General features: G+C 38.6%; 1 protein-coding gene across 1 annotated transcript in view; it reads left to right on the forward strand.

Moving 5' to 3' along the window:
• GDPD4 (glycerophosphodiester phosphodiesterase domain containing 4) overlaps positions 1-26,339 on the forward strand; it is a 145,705-nt gene that overhangs the window by 38,553 nt on the left and 80,813 nt on the right. Inside the window, exons 4-9 of the mRNA XM_044260200.1 lie at positions 101-160; positions 14,815-14,913; positions 14,984-15,077; positions 15,907-15,984; positions 16,767-16,912; positions 17,319-17,401. Of these exons, the coding sequence (XP_044116135.1) occupies positions 101-160; positions 14,815-14,913; positions 14,984-15,077; positions 15,907-15,984; positions 16,767-16,912; positions 17,319-17,401 (560 nt within the window). The remainder of the gene's footprint in view (positions 1-100; positions 161-14,814; positions 14,914-14,983; positions 15,078-15,906; positions 15,985-16,766; positions 16,913-17,318; positions 17,402-26,339) is intronic.

Consider the following 26,339-nt stretch of genomic DNA (forward strand, 5'->3'; position numbering starts at 1 on the left):
TAGTGCCGGACTGTGAAAGGAATTTTGAGCTACAGAACACTACTTTGGGGAGTAACTTGGTGATTTCAACTAACCTCCTTTTTCTTCTTTGCTTTTCCAGGTACTTGCATTTTTGTTGGTTTGGGAAGGGTATGAACCAAACCTGCACTGGTCTCATAAGGTAGGACACTGAATCTTTGTAGGAAACCTTGGGCCAGGACTGACTGTGCCTCTCAGGCACTCAGTGTTAAGTAGAGTCATCCTTCTTTTATTGTTCTCCTTAGAAAGAAGAGATCTATTTATATTGCTTTAACTGAAATAATTTAATTTCTAACAGATGTAACTGATTTACTGAAGGGACTGAACTCAAACTTCATTTTTCTTCTTTTTTTTTTTACCATTTGTTGTTAAACTTGCTCTGTGACTGTTATTCCCCTTTTGCCTAAGTAACATCTTAGGCAAACTCCATTACTTTCTCAGTCTTTTATAGTCATAAGAACATTCTCATTTCTGTCATTGAAAATTTCAATTCATTGTAATAACACAATCTTCAACATTATAAGATTTTTCCTCTCCTTTTTTGGACCTGACCCAGGCCTGGAAGCTTGCAGTGATAGAGCATGATGGTCCTTCTAACTCTCTTTTCGCCAGAATAGGGCACAGGGGAAAGGGAATAGGATAAAAGAACACAGTTGCGCAAAGAGGGGCAAGAGGGTCATCTGGGGTTGATGCTTTCAGGACCAGGTAAATTTACAGTTGGCTTTTTATCTGACACGCTTTTTCATTCATTTTTTTAAAGATTTGATTTATTTATTTGACAGACAGAGATCACAGGTAGGCAGAAAGGCAGGCAGAGAGAGAGAGGCAAACAGGCTCCCGGCTGAGCAGAGAGCCCAATGTGGGACTTGATCCAAGGACACTGAGATCATGACCTGAGCCGAATGCAGGCGCTTAACCCACTGAGCCACCCACGTGCCCCCCAACAGGCTTTTTCTAGGTGTATTTTCAGAGACTTCTTCTGAGAACCTTGACTACACCTTTCTTGGTAGAGTCAGTATTTGTCTTCCTATATACCCAGAAATTTGTTAAGGTTTTTTCAACCTTCCCTTATTTTGGAGCCCTTTAAAATGACCCCAGAATGGTGTGTCCCAAGGGATCTGTATCTGTTCCACAGGAAGCAGCATCTGTGCCCCAATATCTGTGAACGTGCAGCTCATTTCCAACATAGCCTCCCTCATTTTGTCCTGCCATGGGCTTGAGCAGCTCCAGCCACAGCCTCTTGCCTTTCTTTTTTTTTTAATTTTTAATTTTTTAAAAACATATATTTTTATCCCCAGGGATACAGGTCTGTGAATCGCCAGGGCCTCTTGCCTTTCTAAAGATTTTTTTCAGGCATGGTTTGTTACCATATTTTGTTTTTCCCAAACCCAGGAACATATCAAACTCTGAGTGGTCCCCTTAAATTTTCTCCTACTCAAATGAGAAGTGAACTGAAAATATAAATTTAAGAGTTATTAGAACAGATCAAAATTGAAGTTATAAAATCTTACAGGGAAAGAATATAGATTGAGAAGTGAAAAAATAAGCCTTATTGAGATCACCATCTGTTTTGGAGTTGGGACACCATGATCAGTTAGTCACTACTGAGAGTCACGTGAAATCTAAAAAAGAAGACAAATGAATAGACAAAAAGCAAAATGAGACTGATAAACACAAAGAACAATTGGTTGCAGGGGAGTAGGTGTCGGGGGTGCTGGGCAAAATGGGTAAAGGGGAGCAGGAGATACAGGCTTCCACTTAGGAAATGAATAAGTCACAGGAATAAAAGGTACAGTATAGGGAATATAGTCTGCGGTGTTCCAGTAATGTTGCATTGTGACAGATGGTAGTTACACTTGGGGTGAGCATAGTAACATAGTTGTCGAAAATGAAAATGCTAATTTGAAAAGATAATGAACCCCTGTGTTTATCACAGCATTATTTATGGTAGCTAACATATGGAAGTAGTCTATGTCCATCAGTAGATGAATGGATAAAGAAGATGTGATATACATACATAATGGAATATTACTCAGCCATAAAAAATGAGATCTTGATATTTACAACAACATGGATAGGCCTAAAGAATATTATGCTCAGTGAAATAAGTCAGAGAAAGACAAATACCATATGATTTCACTTGTATTTAGACTCTAAAAAACAAAGCAAGTAAGCCAACAAAAACCAGAAACAAACCTGAAAATACAGAGAACAAACTGGTGGTTGCCAGAGGGGAGGTAGGAGGGAATAAGCCAAAAGAGGGTAATGGAGTGTGGAGTGGAAGTTATAGCTTCAAGTCATAGAATTAATATGTTACAGAAATGAAAGGTGGTACAGCATAGGGAATATAGTCAATGGTATTGTAATAGTGTTGTATGGGTGATAGATGGTAGCTTGAGGTGAGCATATCATAATACATAGATTTACCCAATCATTATGTTATACACCTGAGACTTTTGGAACATTGTGTGCCAACTATATTTCAATGAAAAAAAACCACACCCCACATTTTAAGTCCCAAGAACAGATTGTATCTTAATATAGAAGAGGAAGGACATTTTTCTGAGTAACTGCATTTGACAGGTTCACATTTTTCTAAGAGAAAATGTTTTATATGTACTTTCTAATTGCCTGTATCCTTTGAATCATTAATAAAAAGTTTGGTGTTAAGTAGATCATAGAATCCTATGAGATTCATATGAGTCTGATTTGACAATTAAACCCTTATGTTGGGATGCTTCTGTTTTTTTAGTAGGCAACTTAAGATTTCCGCATCTTCGTACATAGGAGAGATTGTGTGTGATTCATCAATCTTACACAATTCACAGCACTCCCCATGGCATAGACCCTCCCCAATGTTCATTACACAGCCACTCCATTCCTCCTACCCCCCTCCACTCTAGAAACGCTGTTTGCTTCCTGAATTAAGAGTCTTTTATGGTTTGTCTCCCTCTCTGGTTTCATCTTGTTTCATTTTTCTCTCCCTTCCCTTATGATCCTCTATCTTGTTTCTCAAATTCCTCAGTCAGTGAGATCATATGATAATTTTCTTTCTCTGATTGACTTATTTCGCTCAGCAAAATGCCCTCTTTTTCCATACACATCGTTGCAAATAGCAAGATTTCAGTTCTTTGATGTCTGCATAATATTCCATTGTATGTATGTGTGTGTGTGTGTGTGTGTGTGTGTGTGTGTGTATATACCATATCTTCTTTATCCATTCATCTGTTGATGGACATCTAGGCTCTTTCCATAGTTTGGATACTATGGACATTGCTGCTGTAAACATTATGGTGCACATGCCCCTTCAGATCACTGCATTTTTATTTTTAGGGTAAATACCCAGTAGTACGGTTGCTGGGTTATAGGGTGGCTGTATTTTCAACATTTTGAGGAACATCCATACTGTTTTCCAGAGTGACTGCAGCAGCTTGCATTCCCACTAACAATGTAGGAGGGTTCCCCTTTCTTGACATCCTCACCAACATCTGTCATTTCCTGAGTTGTTAATTGTAGCCATTCTGACTGGTGTGAGGTTGTATCTCACTGTGGTTTTGATTTGTTTTTCCCTGATGCTGAGTGATGTTGATCATTTCTTCATGTGTTTCTTGGCCATTTGGATGTCTTCGTTGCAGAAATGTGTTCATGTCTTCTGCCCATTTCTTGATTGGATATTTGTTCCTTGGATATTGAATTTGATAAGTTCTTTACAGATTTTGGATACTACCCCTTTCTCTGCTATGTCATTTGCAAATATCTTCTCCCATCCTGCCAGTTGTCTTTTGGTTTTGTTGACTGTTTCCTTTGCTGCACAAAAGCCTTTGATCTTGATGAAGACCCAGGAGTTCATTTTTGCTTTTGATTCCCTTGCCTCTGGAGATGTGTCTAAGCAAGAAGTTGCTGTGGTTGAGGTCAAAAAGGTTGCTGCCGGTGTTCTCCTCTAGGATTTTGATGGATACCTGCCTTACATTTAGGTCTTTCGTGCATTTTGAGTTTATCTTTGTGTACGGTGGAAGAAAGTTGTCTAGGTTCATTCTCCTACATGTGGGTGTCCAATTTTCCCAACACCATTTGTTGAAGAGACTGTGTTTTTTCCGTTGGACATTCCTTCCTGCCTTGTTGGAAGAGTAGTTGACCATAGAGTTGAGGCTCCATTTCTGGGCTCTCTATTCTGTTCCATTGATCTGTGTGTCTGTTTTTATGCCAGTATCATACTGTCTTGATGATTACAGCTTTGTAATAGAGCTTGAAGTCTGGAATGTGTTTCTTTAGTTTCTTTTTCAGCATTCCTCTGGCTATTTGGGGACTTTTCTGGTTCCATATAACTTTTAGGATTATTTGTTCCATTTCTTTGTAAACAGTTGACGGTATTTTGATAGGGATTGCATTAAATGTGTAGATTGCTTTCAGTAGCACAGACATTTTCACGATATTTGTTCTTCCCATCCATGAGCATGGAACGTTTTTCCATCTCTTTGTGTCTTCCTCAGTTTCTTTCATGAGTGCTCTATATTTTTCTGAGTACAGATTCTTGGCCTCTTTGATTAGGTTTATTCCTAGATGTCTTATGGTTTTGGGTGCAATTGCAAATGGGATTGACTCTTTATTTCTCTTTCTTCTGTCTTGCTGTATAAAAATACAACTAATTTCTGTGCATTGATTTTATGTCCTGACACTTTACTGAATTCCTGTATGAGTTCTAGCAGTGTTGGAGTGGAGTCTTTTGGGTTTTCCGCATGAAGTATCATATCATCTACAAAGAGTTTTGACTACTTCTTTGCGAATTTGGATGATTTTATTTCTTTTTGTTGTCTGATTTCTGAGGCTAGGACTCTTAGTACTATGTTGAATAGCAGTGGTGATAGTGGACATCCCTGCTGCATTCCTAACCTTAGGGGAAAAGCTCTCAGTTTCCCCCACTGAGAATGATTTTTGCTGTGGGTTTTTCATAGATGGCTTTGATGATATTGAGGTATGTACCCTCTATCCCTACACTGTGCAGAGTTTTGATCAAGAAAGGATGCTGTACTTTGTCAAATGCTTTCTCAGCATCTATTGAGAGTATCGTATGGTTCTTCTCCTTTCTTTCATTAATGAATTGAATCACATTAATTGATTTGCTGATACTGAACCAATGTTGAAGCCCAGGAATAAATCCCACTTGGTTGTGGTGCATAATCCTTTTAATGTACTATTGGATCCCATTGACTAGTATTTTGATGAGAATTTTTGGATCCATGTTCATCAGGGATATTGGTCTGTAATTGTCTTTTTTGATGGGGTCTTTGTCTGGTTTGGGGATCATGGTAATGCTGGCCTCATAAAATGAGTTTGGGAGTTTCCCTTCCATTTCTGTTTTTTTGGAACAGTTTCAGGAGAATAAGTAATAATTCTTCTTTAAATGTTTGGCAGAATTCCTCTGGGAAGCTGTCTGGCGTTGGGCTCTTGTTTTTTGGGAGGTTTTTGATGACTGCTTCAATCTCTTTACTAATTATGGGTCTGCTCAGGTTTTCTATTTCTTCCTGGTTCAGTTTTGGTAGCTTATACGTCACTAGGAATGCAACCATTTCTTCCAGATGGTCTAATTTGCTGGTGTATAGTTGCTTGTGATATGTTCTTGTAATTGTTTGTCTTTCTTTGGTGTTGGTTGTGATCTCTCCTATTTCATTCATGATTTTATTAATTTGGGTCCTTTCTCTTTCTCTTTTGGTAAGTCTGGCCAGCGGTTTATCAGTTGTATTAATTCATTCACAGAACCAGCTCCTAGTTCCGTTCCTCTGTTCTACTGTTCTTTTGGTTTCTAGTTCACTGATTTCTGCTCTGATGTTTATTCTTTCTCTTCTCCTGCTGGGTTTAGGCTTTCTTTGCTGTTCTTTCTCTAGCTTCCTTAGGTGTTGGGTTACGTCGTGTATTTGAGACCTTTCTAGTTTCTTGAGAAAGGCTTCTATGGCTATATACATTCCTCTTAGGACCGCTTTTGCTGCATCCCACAGATTTTGAACAGTTGTGTTTTCATTTTCATTTGTTTCCAGGATTTTTTTCAATTCTTCTTTAATTTCCTCATTGACTCATTCATTCTTTAGTAGGATGCTCTTTAGCCTCCATGTATTTGTGTTTTTTCCAACTTTCCTCTTGTGATTGAGTTCTAGTTTCAGAGCATGGTGGTCTGAAAATAAGCAGGGAATGATCCCAGTCTTTTGGTGCTGGTTGAGACCTGATTTGTGACTCAAGATGTGATCTCTTCTGGAGAATGTTCCATGAGCACTAGAGAAGAATGTGTATTCTCTTGCTTTTGGTTGGAGTGTTCTGAATGTATCTGTGATGTCCATCTGGTCCAGTGTGTCATTCAAAGCCTTTATGTCCTTGCTGACCTTTTGCTTAGATGATCTGTGCATTTCAGTGAGGGAGGGTGTTAACAGGGTCCCCTGTTAATTACTGTATTATCGTCAATGTGTTTCTTTGATTTTGTTATTAATAGGTTTATATAAGTGGCAGTTCGCATGTTAGGGGCATAGATATTTAAAATTGTTAGATCTTCATGTCATATGGAGCCTTTAAGTATGACATAGTGTTCTTTCTGAACTCTCCTTATCGTCTTTGGCTTCAGATCTAATTTGTCTGATAAAAGGATTGCCACCTCAGCTTTCTTTTGATGTCCGTTAGCATGGTAAATGGTTTTCCACCCCCTCCCTCTCAATCTGGAGGTGTCTTTGGATCTAAAATGAGCCTCTTGCAGACAGCGAGCGTATTGTTGGCTCTTTTTTTTTTTTTTTTTTAAATCCATTCTGACACCCTGTGTTTTTTGATTGGGACCTTTAGCCCATTTACATTCAGGGTACCTATTGAGAGATATGAATTTGGTGCTATGGTATTGCCTGTAAGGTGACTGTTAAGTGTATATTGTCTCTGTTCCTTTCTGGTCTGTTACTTTTAGGCTTTCTCTTTGCTTAGAGGATCCCTTTCAATATTTCCTGTAGGGCTGGTTTTGTGTTTGCAAAGTCTTTTAGTTTTTGTTTGTCCTGGAAGCTTTTTCTCTCTCCTTCTATTTTCAGTGAGAGCCTCGTTGGATATAGTATTCTTGGCTGCATATTTTTTTCATTTAGTGCTCTGAATATATCATGCCAGTCCCTTCTGGCCTGCCAGATCTCTGTGGATAGGTCTGCTGCCAGTCTAATATTTCTGCCATTGTATGTTACAGACGTCTTTTCCCAAGCTGCTTTCAGGATTTTCTCTTTGTCTGTGAGACTTGTAAGTTTTACTGTTAGATGATGGGGTGTGGACCTATTTTTATTGATTTTGAGGGGGTGTTGTCTGTGCCTCCTAGATTTTGATGCCTGTTACCTCCCCACATGAGTACTATAATTTGCTCCAGTATACCTTCAGGCCCTCTCTCTCTTTCTTCTTCTTCTGTGATCCCAATTATTCTAATATTGTTTCGTCTTCTGGCATCACTTATCTCTTGAATTCTCCTCTTGTGATCCAGTAGTTGTTTATCTCTCCTTGTCTCTGCTTCTTTATTTTCCATCATTTGGTCTTCTATATTACTAATTCTCTCTTCTGCCTCATTTATCCTAGCTGTTAGAGCCTCCATTTTTTTTTTATTATACCTCATTAATAACTTTTTTTCAACTTCAACTTGATTAGAATTTAGTTTGTTTCCCCAGAAAGGGATTCTCTGGTATCTTCTCTGCTTTTTTCAAGCCCAGCTAGTATCTTTAGAGCCATCATTCTGAGCTCTGATTCTGACATCCTTCTAATATCCGTGTTGAATCAGTCCCTAGCAGTAAGTACTGACTCTTGTTCTTTTTTTTTTTTTTTTTTGAGGTAAGCTTTTTTGTTTTGTCATTTTGTCCAGAGAAGAATAGGTGAATGAGGGGACAAAATCCTAAAAGGGTAACAATGATCCCAGAAAAATATACACTAAAGGAATCAGAAGAGACCCACAACCAGGAGGAAAAGAAAGGAAAACAAAGAAGATGGTCAGGCTGGTGACTAGAACAGAGCCACACACTAGATTTGGGTGTATTTTGGTCTATTGGAAGAAACTGTCTCCCAAAATTTTGAAGAAAGAAAAACTCATATAAGAGTAAATATGAAGAGGGGATGGAATATGACCATAAAGATGCAAATTTTAAAAGATTTTAAAAAAAGGAATTGATAAGTTGTTTGAGAAAGGAAAGAAAAAAATTTAAAAAAAAGAGAGAGAATGTTATCAGGCAGTAACTAGAACAAAGCCATACACTAGATTTAGGGTATATTTTCGTTTGTTAGAAGAAACTGTATCCCAAAATTTTAAGGAAAGAAAAACTTATATGTATACAAAAAATAAGGTTAATTTAAATGAAGGGATAGACTATGACTCTAAGAATGAAAATTAAAAAAGATTTTTTAGAAAGGTTTTGAGAAGATAGTGGTTAAAATAGGAAAGAGGAAAAATTAAAAGAAAAAGAAAATTTAAAAATTTTACCTTTGAAAGACTAAAGAATCATGGGGGAAAAAAACCTGTGAATTCTATGTGCTATATTCCCTGAGTGTGGGGTTTTGCAGTTCTCATTGACCCATAAGCTTGGTCTTGGCTGGATGGTCTTGCTGATCTTCTGGGGGAGGGACCTTTTGCGGTGATTCTCAAATGTCTTTGCCCAAGGCGGAATTGCAACATCCTTACCAGGGGCCAGGCTAAGTATTTTGCTCAGGCTTGCTCTGGTAGCTTTTTTTTTTTAAGATTTTTTTTTTATTTCTCTGACAGAGATCACAAGTAGGCAGAGAGGCAGGCAGAGAGAGAGGAGGAAGCAGGCTCCCTGTAGAGCAGAGAGCCTGATGCGGGGCTCGATCCCAGGACCCTGGGATCATGACCTGAGCCGAAGGCAGAGGCTTAACCCACTGAGCCACCCAGGCGCCCCGCTCTGGTAGCTTTTGTTTGCTGAGTGCTTTCTGTACAGCTTTGGAGGATGAGAATGAAACTGGCGACCTCCCAATCTCTGGCCTGGAGGAGCCAAGAACTCAGGCCCCACTCCTCAGTGAGCCCTCAGAGAAAGCAGTCAGTCCCTCCTATCTCTCTGGTCTCTGGCCACACTCCATGCTCACCCAGCCTGTGACCGAACATTTCTGTCTCTGGCACATGACTCCGTTTGTTGTCTCCAAACCTAGCAGATTCCTGCTGTGTATTCCCAGTGGAGGAAGGGGGTTGGGTCTCCCTGGGTCTGGTGGGCCCCTGCTCAAAGAGGCCGACTGTGCTGCAGATCATGAGAGCCCACTTCTTGGTTCCATCTTTGCAGATGGCTTCCCTGATCCAATACCTGGGAGCTCTGCCAAACTTAGGCACCCTCAGTCTTTCCATGACCTTGAGGGTCCTGAGGCCACACCATCACAGAGAGGGCTTCAGCCCCCACTTAGCCACCAGAGTGATGTCCCTCAGTGGAGCAGACTTCTAAAAGTTCTGATTTTGTGCTTCGCTGCTCTATCCTTTAGTAGCCAGTTGACACAGGCTCTCCCCGCCCCGCACAGTCTGTCTTCCCATATACCACCTTGGATTCACTTCTCTGCACATCCTGCTTTTCAGAAAGTGGTCACTTTTGTGTTCATAGAATTGCTGCTCTTAGTTTCCTTGATCTCCTATTGAGTTTATAGGTGTTCAGAATATTTTGATAACTATCTAGCTGAATTCCTGGGCCCAGATGAAATGTAAGTCTCCTACTCCTCTGCTATCTTGCTCCTCCCCAGTACATCATTAGTGTTTGATGTAGTGTTCCATGATTCATTGTTTGCAGATAACACCCAGTGTTCTATGCAATCCATGCCCTTCTTGATACCCATCGCCAGGCTCATCCATCCCTCTGCTTCCCTTCCTTCTTGTTTCCTGGAGTCCATAGTCTCTCATGGTTCATCTCCCACTCTGGTTTCTCCCCTTTCATTTTTTCCTTCTCCTAGTGTCCTCCATGGTATTCCTTTTTTTTTTTCCTTTTTTTTCTCCATGGTATTCCTTATGTTTCACAACTAAGTGAAATGGTATGATAATTGACTTTCTATGTTTGGCTTATTTCACTTAGCATAATCTCCTCTAGTGCCAAACATGTTGATGCAAAAGTTGGGTATTCATCATTTCGGATGGCTGAGTAATATTCCATTGTGTATATGGACCACATCTTCTTTATCCATTTGTCTGTTGAAGGGCATCTCCGCTCTTTCCACATTTTGGCTATTATGGACATTGCTGCTATGAATGTTACGGTGCATATGGCCCTTCTTTTCACTACATCTGTATCCTTGGGATAAATACCCAGTAGTGCAATTGCCGGGTCATAGAGTAGCTCTATTTTTAATTTTTTGAGGAACCTCCAAACCATTTTTTGAAGTGGCTACACCAATTTGTGTTCCCCACCAACAGTGTAAGAGGGATCCCCTTTCTCCACAACTTTTCCAACATTTGTTGTTTCTTACATTGTCGATTTTTGCCATTCTAACTGGTGAAAGATGGTATCTCAATGTGGTTTTGATTTGAATTTCCCTGACTAATGATGTTGAAATAATGTTTTCATGTGTCTGCTAGCCATTTGTATGTCTTCTTTGGAGAAGTGTCTGCTCATGTTTTCTGCCCATTTTTTGACTTGATTATCTGTTTTTTGGGTGTTAAGTTTGAGAAGATCTTTATGGACCTTCATTGTTAGCCCTTTGTCTGTAGTGTCATTTGCAAATTTCTTCTCCCATTCTGTGGATTTCCTCTTTATTTTGTTGACTGTTTCCTTTGTGGTGCAGAAGCTTTTTATCTTGATCAAGTCCCAAAAGTTTATTTTTGCTTTTGTTTCCCTTGCTTTTGGAGACTTGTCTTGAAAGAAGTTGCTGTGGCCGATGTTGAAGAGGTTACTGCCTATGTTCTTCTCTAAGATTTTGAAGGATTTCCTTCTCACATTAAGGTCTTTCATCCAATTAGAGTTTATCTTTGTGTATTATATAAGAGAATGGTCCAGTTTCATTCTTCTGTATATAGTTGTTCAGTTTTCCCAGTTATGAATGAAAGGGGGAGATCACAACTAACACCAAGGAAATAGAAACAATCATCAGAAATTATTATCAACAGCTATATGCCAATAAGTTAAGCAACCTAGAAGAAATGGATGCATTCCTAGAAACCTGGAAACTTCCAAGACAAACAGGAAGAAATTAACAACCTGAATAGACCAGTAACTGGTAAGAAGATTGAAGCAGTGATCAAAAACCTCCCAAAAAACAGAGGTTTGGACCTGATGAATTCCCTAGGGATTTCTACCAAACAGTCAAAGAAGAAATAATACCAGTTCTCCTGAAGCTGTTTCAGAAAATAGAAACAGAAGGAAATCTTCCAGACTCTTTCTCTGAGACCGACATTACCTTGACCTGCAAACCAGGCAAAGACCCCATCAAAATAGAGAATTTCAGATCAAGATCCCTGATGAAGATGGATGCCAAAATTCTCAACAAGATCCTAGCTAATACGATCCAACAGCACACTAAAAGGATTATTCATCACCACCAGGTGGGATATATCCCTGGGATGCAAGGGTGGTTCAACATTTGCAAATCAATGAATGTAATAGAACTCATAAATAAGAGAAGAGAAGAACCACATGGTCTTCTCTATTGACACAGCAAAAGCATCCATTTTGCAAAAGGATGCAAAAGCATCCTTTCCTGATTAAAACTCTTCAAAGTATAGGGATAGAGGGAACATTTCTCAACTTCATAAAATCCATCTGTGAAAAACCCACAGCGAATTTTGAGATCATTGAGATCAGGAACATGACAAGAATGCCCACTCTTGCCACTATTGTTCAGTATAGTACTAGAAGTCCTAGAAATGGCAATCAGACAACAAAAAGAAATAAAAGGTATTCAAATTGGCAAAGAAGTCAATCTCTCTTCACAGATAATATGATACTCTATGTGGAAAACCCAAAAGTCTCCATCCCCAAGTTACTAGAACTCGTGCAACAATTCAGTAATGTGGCAGGATATAAAATCAATGCACAGAAATCAGTTGCTTTCTTATATGTGAACAATGAAACTATAGAAAGAGAAATTAGAAAATTGATTCCATTTACAATAGCACCAAAACCCACAAGATACCTTGGAATAAACCTAACCAAAGAGGTAAAGGATCTAAGAACTACAAAACACTCATGAAAAAAATTGAAGGCACAAAAATTGGAAAAACATCCATGCTCATGGGTCAGAAGAATGAACATTGTTAAAACATCTATGCTATTCAGATCAATCTATACTTTACAAGTCATCCCAATCCCAATGGCACTTTTGAAAATGCTAGAACAATCATAAAATTTTGTATTTAACCAGAAAAGACCCCAAATCGCCAATGAAATGTTGAAAAAGAAAAAACTGGGGGCATCATGTTACGATTTCAAGCTATATTACAAAGCTGTGATCACCAAGACAGCATGGTACTAGCAAAATAAAAACAGATACATAGACCTGTGGAACAGAATAGAGAGCCCAGATATGGACTCAACTCTGTGGTCAACTAATCTTTGTCAAAGCAGGAAAAATACCCAATGGAAGGAAGACAGTCTCTGAAAAAGTGTTTTTTTTTAAAATACTGCTGTTCATTGATAATAAACCTGGTCACCCAAGAATTCACATGGAGATGTACAACAAAATGAATGTCGTTTTTATGCCTGTTAATACAACATCCATTTTGCAGTCCATGGATCAAGGGATGATTTTGACTACCAACAATTACTGTTATTTAAGAAATACATTTTGTAAGGCTAATAGCTGCCACAGATAGTGATTCCTCTGATGGACCTGGGCAAAGTAAATTGAAAACCTTCTTGAAGGATTCAACTTTCAGGATATCGTGAAGAACATCTGTGATTCATGGGAAGAGGTCAAAATATCAGCATGAACAGGAGTTTGGAAGAAGTGGATTCCAACCCTCTTGGATGACTCTCTGAGTGTTTCAAGACTTGAGGGAGTAACTGCAGACATGGTGGAAACTGCAAGAGAACTAGGATTAGAAGTGAAGCTTGAGGATGTGACAGAATTGCTGTAGTCTTGTGGTAAAACTTGAATGGATGAGCAGTTACTTCTCATGGATGAGCAAAGAAAGTGGTTTCTTGATATGGATTCCACTGCTGAAGATGCTGTGAAGATAGATGAAATGACACAAAAGGATTTAGAATATTACATAAACTTAGTTGGTAAAGCAGTAGCAGGGGTTGAGAAGATTGGCTCCAGTTTTGAAAGAAGTTTTACTGGAATGAAATACTGTCAAACAGCATCACATGTTACAGAGAAATCATTCATGAAAGGAAGAGTCAATCAATGCAGCAGACTTTCTTGTAGTCTTATTTTAGGAAATTGCCATAGCCATCCCAGCCTTCAGCAACCACCACCCTGATGAGATCATTGAGATCTATTGAGCATCTATCAACACTAAGGCAAGACTTTTCACTGGCAAAAACATTATAATTCATTAAAAGCTCAGATGAGGGTTAAAATTTTCAGCAATGAAGTATTTTTGAATTAAGGTATATACATTGTTTTTAAAGATGTAATGCAATTATACACTTAATTGACTACAGTATGGTATAACCATAATTTTTATATGCACTGGGAAAGCAAAAAATTCATCGACTTGCTTTATTGTAATAATGCCTTTATTGTGGTGATCTGGAACTGAACCTACAGTTATGTCTGAGGTGTGCCTGTACTTTTTCTTGTTCGTAATGTCCTTGTTGAGTTGGGGCTTGAATGTTTTGTTGGCTATGTAAAACAAGTCAGAATATGTTCCCTCTTTTTATATTCTCTGGAAGAGTTTGTTAAGTATTGGAAATATTTATTCCTTAAATGTTTGGTAAATTAGCCATTGAGGTATTTTATGATAAATTTTGATTATGGATTCAATTACTTTAATAGATAGATAATGGAAAAGAGGTAACTAAACACTCTTTAGTACTGTTCTCACAGTACGTATGTAGAAAAACTATACATTTAAAGGAGAAAAACTTGGATGCCAGAGTGGCTCAGTGGGTTAAGCCTCTGCCTTCAGCTCAGGTCATGGGCTCAGGGTCCTGGGATCCAGGCGCGCATCGGGCTCTCTGCTCAGCAGGGGGCTTGCTTCCTCCCCACCTCTGCCTGCTTCTCTGCCTACTTGTGATCTTTCTCTCTCTGTCAAATAAATAAATAAATAAATAAAATCTTTAAAAAAATAAAGGAGAAAACTTAGTTGTATTTTCTTGGTCTCAATGTTTTTTTCTTTGTGAAGCGTATAGTGTTCTGGCAGGCAGATTTCTGTTCCCCTTTGTTCAACAAATATTTATTGGATGCCTATTGTGTGCCAAACATTTTGCAAGGCAGTAAGGATATAATCATAAACATTGTCCTTGATATCATGAATGTTATAGTCTGTTGCAGAAGACATAGAAAAGGCAATTATAGAATACTGTTTACTTGTGAATATATTGAGCCATATAGAAAAGTAGTGAACATTTGTAATAGCCATTGTTGAAGCAGGGTGAGAGGTGCTAAGCAATGTTAAGGGCCCAGCTGAGGCTAGAGATGGTAAATTAGTAAAGGCAACAGACCACATAGTTGAGTAATTTTTTCCCCAGCAATGCTGTCCAGCAAAGACTTACACACAGAGATGGTTAAGTGATTAGATCCATTCCATGTTGAAGATTTGCAAGACAGAGTAAAAGGATGAGGAAACGAAGTCCCGTTGTTGGGACACACATGTAATTCCCCAAAACAGTTTTGATTCAGTCCTTGTGCCTAGATGTCAGGAGATTCTTTCTGTTTCCCCAGGTCCTGGTTCTGCTAGTGATTGTGACAATCTCATTTTTTTTGTGGATTTTATTCACATACTGGAGGGACAGGTGGCTGACTACTGGGCTGTCACTGCAGGTAAGCATCATCCTATAGGTCTAGCGCTTTCTGTCTAGATGTGTCAGCCTAACTTTTGGCTTTCTCCCAGATCTTTGCTCCCTATGTGCACCTGAGTGGCATAACTATGATGGTTATCCTTTCCTGGCCTGTGGGCTTCTACTTAATCCATTTGGAAGAAGAAGGTATGTCATGTGGTAGAACCTTACCTGATTATTTCAGCTCTAACTTTAGCTTGTATACTTCACTTAGCAAAATGCAAATTTAGTAGATAGCCACCACTATACCGCTTCAAAATTCGTTTAGCTTGTTATTCTTACATGCTTTTTGCGGTCGAACTCACAACCATATGTGGCCTGTCGCAGCAGTTTCCTAGCCAAACAAGTGTCCTTCTGAAAAAGGATTCTTATAGAAAAATAAGAATTTTATCTATGTTGTTACAGATTTTCTGGGAATGGTGGGGCGAGAATAGAGATACATTTTAATTTTATTTGACTGAAGTGATTGCACAAGTTACAGTTTCTTTAGTTTGTATCAAATATTACTAGTGTCAACTAACAAACTTATGATGGGTCCAGATATCCCTCGTTCCATCCTAGTAATTCAAAGCAGTCTCCTGTGACTCCCTGACTCATAGCAGAAACAGAAAATGTCTGCTACTGCCACTGATCTCTCCATTCCTAATATGGAAACAAAAGAATCAGAGCTGTATACCAAAAGAATCAGAGAATCAGAGCTGTATACCAAATTGTTCTGAGAATAAAGTTATCTTGCAGCACCTTCACTAAAAAAGTAGGGTCTTCCTTTCTTTACCGTCTCTCTTTTTACTCTTGATTAAATAAGGAGTATTTGCTTCCTGAATTGTGGAAGGATGCAGGCAAAAGAAAGACTGGATTGATACTTTTGCCATTGTGTGCTTGTACATGTGTGTACGAGGTGAATTTTAGGCAATATTTCTGGGGCAGGATCTTAAAGGGGATAATAATGAACTCTTTTTCATTTCCTAAATTTTAGCTAGAATCAGAAGATACAAGATGGCAAATTATGACAGAGAAAAAACCAAGAGATGTAATACACTCACAAAGTTGAGAGGTTAGAGCTGGAGATCTAGATTTGCAAGTGATTGGAGCATAAGTGGTAACTTAAAAATATGCAAATGGGTAAAATTCTCAGAGGTCTAAAATAGTGTTGGGGGAATGACCAGTGATAACAGGTACTGCGATAGGCTGTTGGGTGGGTGTGTAAGAAAGAGAAAAAGAGAGACACGAGCAAATACCTAATATTTATCGATGACCTATTATGACTCATCACTGTTGATAGATCAGTTAGTTCTCTGAGGTAGGTTTTAGTAGAAAGATAGCTCCTTTTTTCAGAATGAAGAAAATGAAGACTCAGAGAGGTTAAGCAAAATGTCCTTAGTCAAACGACTAGAAAGTGGTAGACTATGGCTTTGAACTAAGATTTCTGTCAACTAGTGCTCCTTCCACTATTTTGCAGTGTCTTAAATACAGGCATTTTAGGCTTATCTTTACAGGCTTTCTCAGAACCTGCAAAACTACTCTTCCTCCTGCGAAGGTATTCCTTAACATTTTCTCTTCATCCTACTTCCTTCACAGTTCATTCCCTTTTAAATTTATAGTTCCAGTGATTTTCTTCTTAATAGTAATGCTTGTATTTGGATAGCCCTATAATTTAAAAATCACTGAAAATAAGTGAGGATGTGACAGAAATAGTAAATGAGCTAGTCCATAGAATCAATGAAACTGATAGACTGGGTATTAACTGACAGCTGCTGGGATAGTTAGTTGCTTGAGATGGTTCTCCATTCTACTTCTGTTTTGTTCTCACTTCTCTTTCTCCCATCTTTTTTTTAGCTCTACAGGTGGCTATTGGATTGCCTTTTTTCCTTATCCTTTTATGTCTCTATGTTATTCCATTGGGGATTCATTCTCCCTGCATTCAGGAGGAGGGTAAATTGGGACCCAAGCCAGACTTCTTTGGACATAGAGGTGCACCCATGGTAGGTCTGAGCATGGCTGAGTAGGCATATACATGGGGTGTTTGGATGAGAGAATGGGACCTCAGAACCATGGTAACCCTGGACAAGAAAAGGGTTTGGCTGGAAATGACAAGAATGAAGAGTTAATTGTAAAAGTTGGATCTGAACCCAAGTCACCTAACTTATCTTTCTGTACTGTGCCCAGTCACATTACCTCAGATGAGCAGAGTCCCAGAATCAGTTTGGGTAGAGGAGAATATAGGCAGGCTCTTCAAAAAATAGCTTTTTTTTTCCCCCCAAAGAGCCAAGGGATCCAAACTCATCTTCCTAAAGCCCTTTGTTACTGGGCTCCCTCTTAGCCATTAAAGGGATGGTGGCCGGGAGAGAGACTCTGAGGAATAGCAGTTGATGTTTTTTTCTTCCACAGTTGGGGCCTGAGAATACCATGATGTCCTTTGAGAAAGCTGTTGAACAAGGGGCCTGGGGGCTGGAGAGTGATGTACAATTAAGGTAGGAAAGCAGGGGCTGGAATGGGGAGGAGATAAGACCAATGCCATGGAAGATGACCAGTATGACCCAACTTGTAGAGAGGATAAGCCCCGGGAAGTTTGTCCTGTATTTGTATGGCACATATGCACAGAGCACACACAGAGACCACTTCTTTACAAACCATACTTCTGTACCCCTGCATTCTCAAACATAGTCTCATAAATAATATACACACTATATAGTTTCCATACATAATTCAAATTTGCAAACCATGCTGACATTTTAACCCCATGCACTACCCTAGCAATCTACTTTAAATTCCCTGGGCACCTACTATATTCTAGGCCTTTTTGTGTGTGCTAGAGAGAGGCAAAAAAGATGTAGCCCTGCTTAATAGATGTTCCTAGCCAGTGAAGGAGAAACAGCATATTTATAAACAGAGTATAAAAAACTATTTTTGGTGAGTTCCTTCCAGAGAAGAATAAGTCAAATGCAGTAGAACATCAGTGGAGGAAAAGACCACTGCCCATTGTGTGAAAAATATCGGTGTCCTTAGAATTGTGTTTATGTTGTCTTTTTTTTTTTTAAAGATTTTATTTATTTATTTGACAGACAGAGATTACAAATAGGCAGAGAGGCAGGCAGAGAGAGAGAGAGAGAGAGGAGGAAGCAGGCTCCCTGCTGAGCAGAGAGCCCGATGCGGGGCTCGATCCCAGGACCCTGGGATCATGACCTGAGCTGAAGGCAGAGGCTTTAACCCACTGAGCCACCCAGGCGCCCCTGTTTATGTTGTCTTGAGGAAAAAATATTATTTTACCAATCAAAGATGAATAAAGAAGGTATTCTATGGAGAGGCAACAGTCAGCAAGCTAACCTGTATGGATTCCTTAAGTGATATGCTTTGGGGATAGGAGAAGGCTATGTGAGGAAGAGGTATGGCTGTAGGGTCCACTGAGGCTGGATCATAGATATCCCTAAATGTGTAATGGACTGCTTTGGTAGACTGTAGAGGACATATTACCTCATTGTTTTAGAAAGACTCATCGGGACATGTATGAGAGAGAATTGTCAGGGAGATGGGTGGTAGGCTGTAGCATTGTCCAAGGGAAAACAAAAGGAGACTTGAATCAGGGCAGTGGTGAGGACAAAATGACATGCTTTGCTGTAGTATCTTTATACCAGAGCAGCTGGACATGGAAAGGTTTCATCTGTAGTATGGGTGTATTAGAGAATGTGTTTTGTACAGACTGCCTTTATAGCCCTTCTAAGGGAGAAACAAAAGAGAAATGAACCTTCTATTTCAAAGATGAGGAAATATGTTTTGAACCTAGATTCAAATAAGGACAATATATTACTGAAGTCCTAAGGCTGGAATGAACATAATAAATCCAGAATTAGAGCTAGATTTCCTGACCCCTGAGTGGAGTTCTTGCTGGTATCCAACAATAACAACTGTTTCATGCAGAATGTTTGACTTAGAATTGAAAATGGATAGTTTATTAGAGCTCCTGGGTCATTTATTGAAATGTCTCATGGTCATGACATAATGTGGTAAAGGTGCTCCATTGGTGAGGTCCTGGTGTAACGTCTTTCTCTCTCCTGTTACTTCTGTGACTTCAACTTTAATGTAGGTGATCCTTCCAACCCCTCAGTCCCTTTGCTCATTGTTCCTGCACCATTCACATTTATGGTCATACCCTATGCTTTATCATTACCAAAAATTGCATATCAGCCAGAGTCCAGCCAGGACATGAATACCACACCAGTAACTTGAACAGGAAAAATGCAGTATCAAGAATTACTAAGTATGGGGTGCCTGGGTGGCTCAGTGGGTTAAAGCCTCTGCCTTTGGCTCAGATCATGATCCCAGAGTCCTTGGATTGAGCCCTGCCATCGGGCTCTCTGCTCAGCAGGGAGCCTACATCCCCCTCTCTCTCTGCCTTCCACTCTGCCTACTAGTGATCTCTGTCAAATAAAATCTTTTTTAAAAAAGTTAAAAAAATAATTACTAAGTATAATTATTAAAATGTGGTTAACTACCAAAAGAGGTAAGAGAATCCTGGGAAATATAAAAATATCAAGTACAGCTACTGGAACTTCTGTTCCAGATGAAATGGAGTAAGCACATTCCACCTTATTTTTTCCAAGAATTACAAAATACAACAACAAATGGATAAAAGTCACATACTTAAAAGCGCACGAGAATATGAGATGTAGGGGTGCCTGGGTGGCTTAGTCATTAAGCGTCTGCCTTTGGCTCAGGTCATGATCTCAGGGTCCCAGGAGTAAGCCCCATATGCGGCTCCCTGCTCAGCGGGGAACCTGCTCCTTCTCCCACTCCCCTTGCCTGTGTTCTCTCTCTTGCTGTGTCTCTCTCTCTCTCAAATAAATAAAAATATCTTAAAAAAACAAAAAACAAATAAGAGAGATACCTGGCTTTCCTAACACACAGACACAGAGAGCTAGGCAAAATGAGGAGACAGAGGAATATGTCACAAATGAAAGAACAGGACAAAATCACAGGAAGAGAACTAAAATGTAAGTAATATGCCTGAGAGACAATTTAAGGTAATGATCAAAAAGATAGTCACTGGACTTCAGAAGAGAGTGGAAGGCATCAGTGAGACCCTTAAGACAGAGATAGAAAAAGAACCATTTGGAATTAAAGAACACAATGAATAAAAATACACTTGATGAAATAAATAGCAGGCTGAAAGAAGCAGAGGAACAATTTAATGAACTGGAAGACAGAGGAATGGAAAGCAATCAAACAACAAATGAGGAAAGAAGAATTATGAAAATGAGAATAGGCTTAGGGAACTCAGTGACTTCATCAAGCATAATAATATTCACATTATAGGGTTCCCAAAAGAAGAAGAGATAGAGAAGGGGGCAAAAAATTTATTTGAAGAATTAGGAGCTAAAAACTTCCCTAAACTGGGGAAGGAAATAGGAGAGATTCCCTCAACAGAATGAACCAAAGTAGGTTCACACCAAGACATATAGTAATCAAAATGGCATAAAGTAATGATAAAAAAAATAGCAAAAACAGCAAGAGAAAACACAGTTACATACAAGAGAAACCCTGTAAGTCTATCAGATTTTTCAACAAAAACTTTATAGGCCAGAAGGGAGTGGCATGATTCCATGCCATATTCCATGTGCCAAAATGGAATAATGAACAGCCAAGAATACTCTTTCCAGCAAGGCTGTCATTAAGAATAGAAGGAGAGATCATTTCTCAGACAAAGAAAAACTAAAGGAGGTCATGATCACTAAACCAGCCCTATAAGAAATATTAATGGGGACCCTTGAATGGAAAGGAAAGACCATAAGTGAGAATATGAAAAGTAGGAAACACAAGAAGAGTAAAAATAAGTATTTCTGTAAAAAACCAGTCAAGGCACTCATAAAAGAATGTAAAATATGACACCATATACTTAAAATGTGAAAAAAGGAGTAAAAAATGGGTTTGAACTTAAGTGACAGTCAACTTAGTGTAGATTGCTATGTGCAAAAGATGTTATATGCTACCCTAATGGTAAGCACAAATTAAAAACCACTAACAGATATGCAAAGAATAAAGAGAAAGGATTCCAAGTGTATAACTAAGAAAACCAGCAAATCATGCAAAAGAGAAAGAGAAAAAAGGATCAGAGAAAAACTACAAAACAACCAGTAACAAAAAGTCAAACATATCTATCAATAATTACTTTGAGTGTAAATGGACTAAATGCTCCAATCAAAAGACATAGAGTAACAGAGTGGATTAAAAAAAAAAAAAGACCCATCTATATGCTCCCTACACAGGACCCATTTCATATCTAAAGAAACCTGAAAATTGAAAGTGAAGGGCTGGAAAAACATTATGAAAATGGATGTCCAAAGAAAGCTAGAGTAGCAATACTTAATATTGGGCAAAATAAACTTTTTTTATGTTTTAAAATTTTTAAGTTTATTTAAATGTTATCATAGTTAACATACAGTGTCATATTAATTTTAGGTGTACAGTATACTGATCAGAATTTCAAGGGGTTCCTAGGTGGCTTGCTCAGTTAAGCAACTGCCTTTGGCTCAGGTCATGATCCTGGGGTCCTGGGATCGAGCCCCACATGGGGCTCCCTGCAGGGAGCCTGCCTCTCCCTCTGTAGCTCCCCCTGCTTATGCGTGCTCTTGCTGTCTCTGTCTCTCATTCTCTGCCAAATAAATAAAATCCTAAAAAAAAAAAAAAGTTCTGTTCATTACTCAGTGTTCATGATGTTAAGTAAACTCTTAATGCCCTTTACCTATTTTACCCTTCTCCCTGACCACCCTCCTCTAGTAACCTTCTGTTTGTTCTCTATTGTTAAAAGTCTGATTCTTGGTTTCTCTTTTTTTTCCTTTGTTCATTTGTTTCTTTTTTAAAATTATTATTTTTTTTAATTTGAATTTTAAGTAGTTAACATACAGTTCAATATTGGTTTCTGGAGTAGTACTCAGTGATTCATCACTTATATACAACACACAGTGCTCATCATAACAAGTGCCCTCCTCAATACCCATCATCCCTCTAGCCCATCGCCCACTCTCAGTTTGTTCTCTGTCATTAAGAGTCTCTTATGGTTTGTTACATATATCGGGGAAAATAAACTTTAAAACAAAGAGTGTAACTAGAGACAAAGAAGGACACTATATAATAATAAAGGGGACAATCTAACAGCATAATATAACAATTATAGGTATTTATGTACCCAACATGGGATCACCCAGATATGTAAAACAGTTAATAACAAACACAAACTAATTGATAGTAATACAATAATAGTACGGGACTTTAACACCCCCACTTACATCGTCTAATAGGTCATCCAAACAAAAAATCAAAAGGAAACAATGGCTTTGAATGACACACTGGACTAGATTTCACAGATATATTCATAATATTCCATAATAAAACAGGAGAATATACATTCATTTCAAGCGCACATGGAACATTTTCCAGTATAGATCACATATTAGGACAAAAAAAAACACCAAAAAACCCAAGCCCCAACAATTTCAAAGAGATCTAAGTCATACCATGCTTCTTTTCTGATTGCAATGCTGTGAAACTAGAAATCAGCCACAAGAAAAAAGCTGAAAAGAACACAAATCCATGGAGGTTAAATAACATGTTAGTAAACAATGAATGGGTCAACCAAGAAATCAAAGAGGAAGTCAAAAAAATACATCAAAACAAATGAAAACAAAAACACAATGGTCAAAAAACTTTGGGATGCAGCAAAAGTTCTAAGAAAGAAGTTTATAGCAATACAGGCCTACCTCAAGAAGCAAGAAAAATCTCCAATAAACAATCTAACCTTACACCCAAAGGAGTTAGAAGAACAACAAACAAAACCCCAAACCAGCAGGATGAAGGAGATAATAAAGATTGGAGCAGAAATAAATGATTTTCAGAAACTGAAAAAAAAAAAAACCACCAAAAACAATAAAACAGATAAATGAAACCAGGAGCGTTTTTTTTTTTTTTTAAAGATCAACAAGATTGATGTACCTCTAGCTAGACTCATAGGAAGAGAGAGAGGGAAGGAAGGAAGAAGAAAGGTGAAGGGGAAAAGACTTAAACAAAATCACCAATGGAAGAGGAGAAATGATAAACCACAGAAACAAAAACAGTTGTAAGTGAATATTATGAAAAACTATGTGCCAACAAATAAGATCACCCAAAAGAAATTGGGAAGTTCCTAGAAATATATATTCTACCAAAAGTGAAACAGGAAGAAATAGAACAGTTAAACAGAGTGATTACTAAAGAGATTGAATCTATAATCAAAAACTCCTCAAAAAACTAAAGTCCAGGACCAAATGCCTTTGCAGGTAAATTCTACGAAACATTTTAAGAAGACTTAATACCTATTCTTCTCAAACTATTCAAAAAAAGAGAAAATATCTTCTCCCATTGGGAGAAGATATTTGCAAATGACAGTACAGACAAAAGGTTGATATCCAGGATCTATAATGAACTCCTCAAACTCAACCCACATGAAACAGACAAACACATCAAAAAATGGGCAGAAGATATGAACAGACACTTCTCCAATCAAGACATACAAATGGCTATCAGACACATGAAAAAATGCTCATCATCATTAGCCCTCAGGGAGATTCAAATTAAAACCACATTGAGATATCACCTTACACCAGTTAGAATGGCCAAAATTAACAAAACAGGAAACAACATGTGTTGGAGAGGATGTGGAGAAAGGGGAACCCTCTTCCACTTTGGTGGGAATGCAAGTTGGTGCAGCCTCTTTGGAGAACAGTGTGGAGATTCCTCAAGAAATTAAAAATAGAGCTTCCCTATGACCCTGCAATTGCACTCCTGGGTATTTACCCCAAAGACACAGATGTCGTGAAAAGAAGGGCCATCTGTACCCCAATGTTTATAGCAGCAATGGCCACGGTCGCCAAACTATGGAAAGAACCAAGATGCCCTTCAACGGATGAATGGATAAGGAAGATGTGGTCCATATACACTATGGAGTATTATGCCTCCATCAGAAAGGATGAATACCCAACTTTTGTAGCAACATGGACGGGACTGGAAGAGATTATGCTGAGTGAAATAAGTCAAGCAGAGAGAGTCAATTATCATATGGTTTCACTTATTTGTGGAGCATAACAAATAGCATGGAGGACAAGGGGCGTTAGAGAGGAGTAGGGAATTTGGGCAAATTGGAAGGGGAGGTGAACCACGAGAGACTATGGACTCTGAAAAACAGTCTGAGGGGTTTGAAGTGGCGGGGGGGTGGGAGGTTGGGGTACCAGGTGGTGGGTATTATAGAGGGCACGGCTTGCATGGAGCACTGGGTGTGGTGAAAAAATAATGAATAATGTTTTTCTGAAAATAAATAAATAAATAATAATTTTAAAAAAAAAAGAAAAAAAAACATTTTTTGAGGACAGTATCATCCTGATAACAAAACCAGATAAAGACACCACAAAAAACACTTGTAGACTATGGAGTATTATGCTTCCATCAGAAAGGATGAATACCCAACTTTTGTAGCAACATGGACGGGACTGGAAGAGATTATGCTGAGTGAAGTAAGTCAAGCAGAGAGAGTCAATTATCATATGGTTTCACTTATTTGTGGAGCATAACAAATAGCATGGAGGACAAGGGGTGTTAGAGAGGAGAAGGGAGTTGGGGTAAATTGGAAGGGGAGGTGAACCACGAGAGACTATGGACTCTGAAAAACAATCTGAGGGGTTGGAAGTGGCGGGGGTGTGGGAGGTTGGGGTACCAGGTGGTGGGTATTATAGAGGGCATGGAGCACTGGGTGTGGTGAAAAAATAATGAATACTGTTTTTCTGAAAATAAATAAATTGAGAAAAAAAAAACACTTGTAGACACCTTACAGGCCATCTCTGATCAACATAGATGTAAAAATCCTCAATAAAATGCCAGAAAACTCAACATCAAAAAACAAATAATCCAATTAAAAATGGGCAGAGGACATGAACAGATATTTCTCCAAAGAAGACTTCTAGATGGCCAGCAGACACATTAAAAGATGCTCAACATCACTCATCATCAGGAAAATGCAAATCAAAACTGCAGTGTCACCTCATACCTGTCAGAATGGCTAAAAACAAAAACAAACAAAAAAACCACAAGAAACAACAGGTGTTGGAGAGGATATGAAGAAAAAGAAACACTTGTGCCCTGTTAGTAGGAATGCAAGTGGTACGGGGGTTCCTAAAAAAGTTAAAAATAGAATTACCCTATGATCCAGTAATTACACTACTGAGTATTTGCCCCCAAGATAAAAAATGCACTAATTCAAAGGGATATGTGCACCCCTGTATTTATAGCAGCATTATTTACAATAGCCAACTTATGGAAGCAGCCCAGAGTATCCATTGATATAGATGAGTGGAAAAAGAAGATGTGGTATAAGCATGCAATGAAATATTATTCAGCCTTAAAAAAATAATGAATCTTGCCATTTACAACGGTATGGATGGAGCTAGAGAGTGTAATGCTATGTGAAGTAAGTCAGTCAGAGAAAGACAAACACCATATGATCTCCTCATATGTTGAATTTGGAGAGGGAAAAAAAAGCAAATGAGCAAATGGGAAAAAACACAAACCAAGAAACAGATTCTTAGCTATAGAAAACTGACCGAGGTTACCAGCGGGGAGGTGGGTGGAGGGATGGGTGAAAGAGGTGATGGAGATTAAGGAGCACACGTGCTGTGATGAGCACTGGGTGTTGTACCTAAGTGTCAAATCACTATATTGTATACTTGAAACTAATATTACACTATATGTTAACTGTATTGGAATTAAAAAAAAACACAACTCTCCTCTTTTCTCCCTTCTCTCAGCCCCTGGTAACCACCATTCCATTTTCTGTTCCTATGATTTTGACTACTGTAGATACCACATATGAATGGATCATCCAGTATTTGTCTTTTTTGTGACTGTCTTATTTCACTTAGCATAATGTCCTCAAATTTCATCATACTAAGGCATGTGACAGGATTGCCTTCCCTTCTCAGGCTGAATAATACTCCATTGTGTGTATATAACACGTTTTACTCATCTATTCATTTGCCAATGGACATTTGGATTGCTTCCACATCTTGTTACTTGAATAATGCTGCTGTGAACATGAGTCTACAAATTTATTTTCTAGGCTTTTCTTTAAATTCCTTTGGGCATATACTCAGAAGTGGAATTGCTGAAACATGGTAATTCTTTGTTTAATTATCTGAGGAACTGCTGTGCTGGGTAAAGGGATTTTTAAAATCTATATATAGTCAAGCAGAGAGAGTCAATTATCATATGGTTTCACTTATTTGTGGAGCATAACAAATAGCATGGAGACAAGGGGCATTAGAGAGGAGTAGGGAATTTGGGTAAATTGGAAGGGGAGGTGAACCATGAGAGACTATGGACTCTGAAAAACAA

This window comes from Neovison vison, chromosome 7, assembly GCF_020171115.1.
Source record: "Neovison vison isolate M4711 chromosome 7, ASM_NN_V1, whole genome shotgun sequence".
NCBI classification, from domain to species: domain Eukaryota; kingdom Metazoa; phylum Chordata; class Mammalia; order Carnivora; family Mustelidae; genus Neogale; species Neogale vison.